General features: G+C 40.8%; 1 protein-coding gene across 3 annotated transcripts in view; it reads right to left on the bottom strand.

Annotated features, from left to right (window-relative positions):
- Positions 1-4,878: 4,878 nt before the first annotated feature.
- LOC125231602 (myosin-2 heavy chain, non muscle) overlaps positions 4,879-8,427 on the bottom strand; it is a 163,434-nt gene continuing 159,885 nt past the window's right edge. For all 3 annotated transcript variants that reach the window (XM_048137095.1, XM_048137174.1, XM_048137251.1), the window contains 3 exons: positions 8,111-8,410; positions 7,507-7,727; positions 4,879-7,306 (listed from right to left, as the gene is read on the bottom strand). In XM_048137095.1, the coding sequence (XP_047993052.1) occupies positions 7,075-7,306; positions 7,507-7,727; positions 8,111-8,410 (753 nt within the window). In that variant the 3' untranslated portion in view covers positions 4,879-7,074. The remainder of the gene's footprint in view (positions 7,307-7,506; positions 7,728-8,110; positions 8,411-8,427) is intronic.

Raw genomic sequence — 8,427 nt, 5'->3', positions numbered from 1 at the left:
TAAAAAAACCGGCCAAGTGCGAGTTGTACTCGCGTTGCAAGGGTTCCGTACACTATAAGAAGTAGGCTTGACAATAGCGCCTACTTTTTTTAGTAGGAACTTAAGTCATTTTTGCGAATAATCGATATTTTGAACAAAACGAAACAAAAATCAGTTTATATGTAATATTCAAACGCGCTAACACAATTTCAAGAGATTTGGTAACTCCTTGCAGCGGCAGTGAGTGAAATTCGTAATTTGAGTTTTTTTTTCTTTTAGGTCCGACTGACGCTTTACTGTAGATTTCTAATAGGTTTTATTATTTTTGAAAATTTTACGCTTAGTAGTTTCGGAGATAAGGGGGGGGGAAATGGTCATTTTTGCCTATTTTCTTAAATTACTTGAAAATTACTTTACTAAAAAATATTAAAAAATATTTTTGAAATACTTATAAAAAGCACACACACACACACACAGATACAGACACACACACAGATACAGACACACACACAGATACAGATATACACACATTCATTGGGATACAGGCGTGATTGTATGTATGTATGTATGTATGTTATAAAAAGCTCTTTCATTTGATATATGTATCACAATATAATTCTAGAAACTTTGATTATTAATTTTCACTTTTACCCCCCAAAAGTGGCCTCTATAATTGAATTTTCTTTATTTAAATTACATGTCCGTCTTTGGGTCACAGGTTTACTGACATGTGTGTGCCAAATTTCAAGTTAATCGGTTCGGTAGTTTCGGAGAAAATTGGCTGTGACAGACGGACAGACAGACACACGAGTGATCCTATAAGGGTTCCATTTTTCCTTTTTGAGGTCCGGAACCCTAAAAATCAGGGTCGTTTCATTTGTGTCGGCAATGAAGATTTTTTTCAAAGGACGACCATTTAAATTTCAAATATTTCGAGCAAGAATACCCTGTTCCGCCAATAGCATTGTTATTTTTAGACGAAATTTATCCTGTTGCCACAATGCCCCTTTCTTATGCAAGTCAGATTTGATTCCGGCTTATTTTACAAAAATACCAACTCGGAAAGATAAAAACCGAGCCAGGATATTCTCATCGATTACCGAGATCTCTACTAAAACGCGATTGTACCTATAGGTTAACTGTATGAAATGAATATTATAATAATCTATTAAACCGAGTCTAATTGAACCAAAGCTTGTGTCCCATATGTTACAGGCGTCGCTCTTACCTACCTACAGAACAGCTGTGCTGTGAACCAATGCTTTTTGGTACCGGTTTTTCAATATTAGTCTTAAATAAAAATATATAAATAATAATTGAGCCTATATATGTCCCACTGAGTGCGTTTTCACTCTATCCGATCCGATATCGGATGTGGGAACGATTTCAAAGGCAAGAATCAAAGATAGCGGCTTCAATGTATGGGATATATGTAACGGATCGGATAATGTGAAAACGCACTTAGGCACAGGCCTCCTCTCACGCATGAGAGGGCTCGGGTTGTAGTCTCCACGCTGGCCCAATACGGATTGGGAACTTGACATACATCTTTGAATTTCTGCGCAGACGAATGCAGGTTTCCTCACGATGTTTTCCTGCACCGAAAAGCTAGTAGTAAATGTCAAATTACATTTCGAAGTCTTAAATCTACACGTAAGTGCATGCTGTTCTTATAAAAATACCAAAGTCACTATAAACGTGCCGTTCAGATTTGAGGAGTTCGGTTCTGACCATCATCAGCACTTCCACTGCACCAAAATGTCGCTGTTCTGGACGTAAGTGCATGCTGTTCTTATAAAAATACCAAAGTCACTATAAGCGTGCCGTTCAGATTTGAGGAGTTCCGTTCTGACCATCATCAGGAGTTCCACTGCACCAAATGTTACTGTTCTGGACGTAAAGGCATGCTGTTCTTATAAAAATACCAAAGTCACTATAAGCGTGCCGTTCAGATTTGAGGAGTTCCGTTCTGACCGTCATCTTCAGCACTTCCACTGCACCAAATGTCACTGTTCTGTACGTAAATTCATGCTGTTCCTTTAAAAATACAAAAATCACCATATGTATGCCTTTCAGATTTCAGGAGTTCCCTCGATATCTCCAGGATCCCATCATCAGAACTGGGTTCTGATAAAAATGGGACCAATCTGTATGCATATACATTCAATCAAAAAAAAATTTTTCAAAATCGGTCCAGTAACGACGGAGATATCGAGGAACAAACATTTAAAAAAATAAAAAATAAAAAAACATACAGACGACTTGATAACCGTCCTTCTTGAGAGATATGAGGCGACGGTTAAAAATACTTGCTCGAGCACTTTAAACTATAGTTATAATCCCCAGAAATCTGTTCGCCCGAACTCGCGGAAAATATGAGAATAACGGCCTTATCACAACAGGACGTTTCTTCCACTTTATGAAAGAATAACAGATTTCTCGCATAATCAATGAACGGTGGCTATTCTCACCTGTAACGACCAATCTCTTGCCACTAGTCTGGTAAAATAAATGTAAATCTGACGTATGCTTCGGTTTTTTCATGAAAAATACCGTTAAGCTGAGGTTACACCAGCAAATTATTGCTGCAAGTTTTGAGACGCAACTATGGGTAAGAGTGAGAGGCAAGTATCTGCATATCTTTCTTGCATATACCTTTGTCGCAAAACTTGCAGGTGTAAACTCAGCCACCACATTATTTTGGCAATTCGAATAACTATAGGTAGAAGTATAGGTTTACTCCGGTCGAAGTTACTGTAAGACGTCTAGGATATACGTTTTGTTACTAAGTAATATGTACTAAAATATTATGAATGCAATGCAGCGGTAAAACAAGTAACAACAATTATGTATGATCTACGCGATGAAAGAGGTATTTAAGATTGAATGAATTTAATAGTGTAATTAATTAGACACCATGTAAAGTAACTTACCTACCCGCTTCATAGGCCCTCTTGCAACTAGGAACAAAATTCTCAGGACACTTCCTAAACATTACGACTGTAGGCCTAGCACACGAGTGACTCACAGTATCTCGCCCGCGTCATAGACTATCCGTCTGTTTCTAACCGTACTAATTAAAAAGAGACGGATAGTCTATCTCACAGGCGAGAAACTGGCGTACCAACCACACCCTAGCCCAACGGAGGAATGAATAATTTGTTTTTCTAAGCCCCATTTCGTTAAAATAATCAACCTCGGTGTGTTTCTTAAAACCCTGAAACCTTGAAAATTACCATAAAACATTAACGAGATTGCGTCGAAACCATTCCCTTGCTGATGGAAACAATTTGTAAAATTATGCATGACGTGATTTTTCCTGGTATTACAAAAAGACGGAGAAAATATGCTTATTAGTTGATTGTTGGGCCAAATTATTGTTTCAGATGTTTAATTTTTGCAGACCAAGAAAATTACGCTGATATAAAAAGTTTGATTTTTATGATTAGGGAAAAGGTCAATTATCATTTATTGTAATTGTACCTATGTACACATTAATTATGGTAAATTTGTAGCTCGTGAGGTTCGTGAATTCAGAAGCTTAATTTAAAATCAATTCATCACTTTCTATTTATTCCTCATTTCGGAAAAGAGATTTTCTACGAGTACCCTGTTAGTGTTAGTGTAAATATATGTAGTAGATTACTTACTAACGATCACAGAGGATCGAGTATTATAGAGAGTTACTGTCGAAGTAAAATGTGTAATCACAGTGCATAGACTGCCATCTCTTGACACAGGCTTAGAACTTTCGAACCTCAGTTTTGACAATTTGGCCCATATTCTTAACTTGATATGTGTTAAAATGTCAAAATATTAATATTAGCGCCATCTAGCTGAGCGTAGCCGAAAGGTGTAATGCCATCTAGGCCACCGTACCTTTTTCTGTATGGTACTGAGGTACGTTTTTTTCTTAAACTTTAGATCTGTCTATACGGAGTGTCTTGTGTATTTGCCAACGATATAGTAGATTACTCGGATCACACTTGTAATTGACAGCCGAGGCGAAGCCGAAGTAGTCACAATTTCGTTCTCTTTCATTTCAACCCTTAATTGCCAAGAGTGACACTGAAACTTATTTTACTACTTACATAGTCTCATCTCACGTGCTCTACCCCTTTGTTTATATCTCTTATATGCTTGGATGTCAAAGTAGTAGTTTCTGTTCTAGACCACAATTTTCTTCCTTTTCTACATACCTACAGCAAAGTTTCAAGTATTGAATCACACCTACAGTTCTTTGATAAATAGTTATTTGTTTTACAATCGCGCTAACAGATGAGCGTACCGGATTTGTAAGTGGGAGCGGGGCAAAGTTGTTTAACCGCACGTGCCAATATTGATACCCGAGCGAGCGTAAGATATTTACATTTTTAACTTTCTCAAAAACTGAGGTTCCAATATTGAACCGCGAGCGTAGCGAGTGGTTCAAAAAGTGGAATCTTGAGCGTTGCGAGATTCGTTTTACAATTGTTTTAGAACTTTTACTAAATGGTTTCGGAAGGTGCTCACTCAATCCACACACACACTCAGGCACGAAGGTTAAACAAACTTTGCCACCGAGTGAAACAAAAAGTGGAAAGCGTTGCGGGGGTTTCCAGGCACGAAGGTTTTTCACCACACCAACACGAACATTACTTTGCACTCTTGTGGATAAAATGCAATTTTGCTATCCGTTTTCGAATAGCAAAGAACGCCTTTACTAGTTGGTGTGGTGAAAATAATATTTTGGCATAAATTTATTTTCTCTATAATGTAATGTCACAATTTCGTTTTCTTTCAACACCTTGTTTGCCAAGAATGTCACTGAAACCTGAATAGTTTCATGTGCTCTGCCTACCTCTTTATAGGTTATAGGCGTGATTGTATGTATGCACGTAAATGTTAATAAAACCAAGCTTTATTTCGACATAGTTTATTCTTTATCATGTATTACTCTTACAATGTTTAATTTGGAATGGTATTATTTATTAGCTTAAAAATAAATAAAAATTAACATTACCTGACTTTATGCACATGCAAAATGGACACACTACAAAATTAAGGAACATTACATAGAGTAGAGAAACACGACTCTTTGGTACGAATCTTGTTTTCAGACCGGGGGCCATGTATGGGGCGGTCTGACTACTCTATATCAGAATCAAGTGGCTATCATGGCAAGAATAATCCTTTTAAAACACCATCCATCTCTTTCATACTATACAAGTCAAACTGAGATAGACAGTGTGAAAGAATAAACTTGACATGCTAGTGTAACTACTGCAGCTATTATAAATCTTACAGTTCAACACAGTACTTCCTTAAATCTAAGTAAGTTAATTTCTCATTAAAATTGTTATTTGTACATAAAAATAATACAGTGCCAACAACCACGATAAACTATAATCAAGTTATAAATATAAGTAATGAATACAAAACAATACAAAATGTTACAGCGCCGACAACAGCCCGGAGCTCCCGGGATAAACATTTTTACACCTTAACGGAAATAAATACAAACAATCATTGCGCCAATATCAAGTATCAAGAATCTGACGGCAGGAGAAGTAACTATAGGAGTATAATTGAAGATTGAGATAGAACGGAGACAGAAAGCAGAAGTACACGTGCTTGAAGTAAAAAGAGAATTAGAGAGACAGTTGAAACGATACAAGGTATACTATTATTTTATTATGAGAGTTCTATCTTGAACTCTGCGGCAATGATCAAGGTGCAATCTTATCAATCGACGCAATTTACAGGTACAAAAACACTCCTCCAAAGCCCAATCAAATATTTTACTTTTAAGACCAGAATTTGAAAGCAGTTACACACGTATTAATGTAATTACTATGCCCGGCGCGTCACTAAATATAATACCAATATCAACGCAAACCGGGCTCTAAAATAATCTGTATCGATTACAATAAATATGTTAGATTTCCAAACAATCTTCTAACTACCAGAAATCTTATGTTATTAAGTAGGTACTATAAAGACATACCGGTCGGGTCCCACATTTTCGTTATAAAACTATGACTCGAACGATACCGGCAAGATGATAACGAGTCCAGTGCCAGCGTCATTCCTTTGCAAACACTTCTGTCGACTATCGCCTTTACATTCTCTGTACATGAGCTTTTAGTCCGAGTAATACTGTCTGAAGCATGCGACTATCATACGTCAGTACTTTCCAGTGTTTTGATTTATCAAATTATCAGCAATGCACGTCGTAATTTTTCTGCCGTAAAATAGTGACTATCATTTTTGACATCACATTATTACGTTAGCTCTGACAATTGCCATAGCTGGTGACGCCACAACATTCTTGAAGTTCTGTGTTTCGTCTGTACAAAATGCATAGAAATTCTTGAAACTGTCCTCACATTATCGCGTTTGCGTTTTTTTGCATCATTTTATTTGAAGAGCTTGCTTTGTATACGTATTAGTATATGTCGTATATTCAAGCTGATTATTAAACAGTGTATATATAAAAATTCAATAGCATTTATTATCACTTTCCCTACTGACAGTTGCCGCATTCTAATACTTTATTCAGCTCTTTATTTGTTGGAACTGTCAACTTGTAGGTATAGAATAACAGGAGCCTTTTCGACAACCTTATATCTTTGATTTTTAGCAACGAGTTAAATGATTTCACGCTCGTATTTATCGGGTAAATAGTCATTTCACTTTAAAAACTAATGAATCATCACAATCACCACCCGAATGATTAATTTTACCAATTTTTTGAATCACGACGGCGGGGCTTCATATTTTACCGATGTGAATATAACTCACACTTTCAGTACGAATCGTGCCGTATAACACATATTCACGAGAGCTCGGCAACGGCTCATCTGAAATATTGCAGGACATAACAAAAACTAGCGCGCTCAGTATAAACATATAGATGATCCGCCGATGATTTTTGAACGGCAGCGGCGCGGCCACTTCGCGAGCTTAAAACGTCTTCAAGGGAGTCTCGAATCCGTATCCGTATCGGCGCACGTTCAGGACGTATCGGGGGTTATCATCGCACGGAGCGTATCGACATCCGTATCGGCGTATAGCACGCCAAGTAACGTTCAGGGCGTGAGAGCGCCGGGGAGCTCAGTAGCTCGCGTCGTCGTAGATGTAGATGGCCTCGCCGGCGGACTCCTTGAGCGGCGGCGGCGGGGGCGGGAAGTCGAGGTCGGCGCGGAACAGCTTGGAGGCGGCGGGCGCCGGCGACGCGGGCGCGGGCGAGCCCGCCCCGGGGGAGCCGCCGCCGCCGCCGCGCCGCTTCACGCCGCTCGACGACAGCGGCGAGCCCGTCGTGCGGAACGACGAGCGACGCGCCAGTCTGGAAGGGCGATTTCGGTTTAGTAGGCTACTGTGTTATCGCTTCGTCGTATGGATCTTTCAGTCTCTGGATTCACAAAGATCGTGATCGATTATTACAGCGCCGCAACTCTAGCGATGTGGAGCGGCAGCGACGAGCGTTCTTACCTCTATATTTAAGTAACCTCAGTCAAAGAAACCCTTTTAATAAAGTCTAATTACCTAGAAGCCACCTCCTCGGGCGTCTCCTCGATCTCCAGCACCCAGCTGACGGAGTCGTGCTTCTCGACCACGCCCTTGACGGCGGGCAGCGCGGGCGCGTCGGGCGCGGGCGACGCGGGCGACGGCGGCGACTCCGGCGACGCGGAGCGCAGCGACGACCCCGACGACGTGCGCGCGCGCACGCGCTCCATGTACCCGCCGCCCGCTAGAAGGGACACCACCTGGAATATTGTCCGAATAAAATTAAAACACACACGTCGTTAAATACTTAATAAAGAAAGACGAGGATCCTATGTGCACTTATGCGATGGGTTCAAGAATACCATCACCTCCTTTCCTCTCGTGGGTGTCGTTGAAGTCGACTAGGAGAAATGGGTTAAATGTGGTGACGACAATGGGCGCTTATACCTGTCATTGCAATATCAATTACGTTTTTTGAGTTTTACGTTCTCTGACCTTTTGGACCTAGGTCTGTACCTTTTCCCACACCCGTATGTGGGATCATAAATTGTATGGTTGTAAATAGGACGATAAGACACCAGCATTTTTTTATTTAACTACTAGTGATAAATAATACAGATAGATCATTGATTCAAAATCTCACCTGTGACTTCTGCCTGAGCTTGTACCTAAGCTCCTCATTGAGCGCGGCAATCCTGGAGGCCTGGTCCCTGTCTCTCGCGGCGGCGTCCCTGAGCCTCCTGTTGTCGTCTCTGAGGCGGTCGGCCTCGCGCTGCCTGGCGGCGGCGCGCTCCTTGAGCTCCTCGGCGGCGTGGCGCGCCGCGCGCGCCTCTCGCTCGGCCGCGGCGCGCCGCTCGCGTTCCGCGCTCAACTCGGTGCGCGCGTCGCGGAGGGACGCCATCTCGGCTTGCTTTAGCTCGATCACGGCGCGGAGGGAACGGACCTGAAATAAGATAAGAT

This window comes from Leguminivora glycinivorella, chromosome 1 (genome assembly GCF_023078275.1).
Source record: "Leguminivora glycinivorella isolate SPB_JAAS2020 chromosome 1, LegGlyc_1.1, whole genome shotgun sequence".
NCBI lineage: Eukaryota > Metazoa > Arthropoda > Insecta > Lepidoptera > Tortricidae > Leguminivora > Leguminivora glycinivorella.
This window is presented reverse-complemented; position numbering and strand designations above follow the sequence as displayed.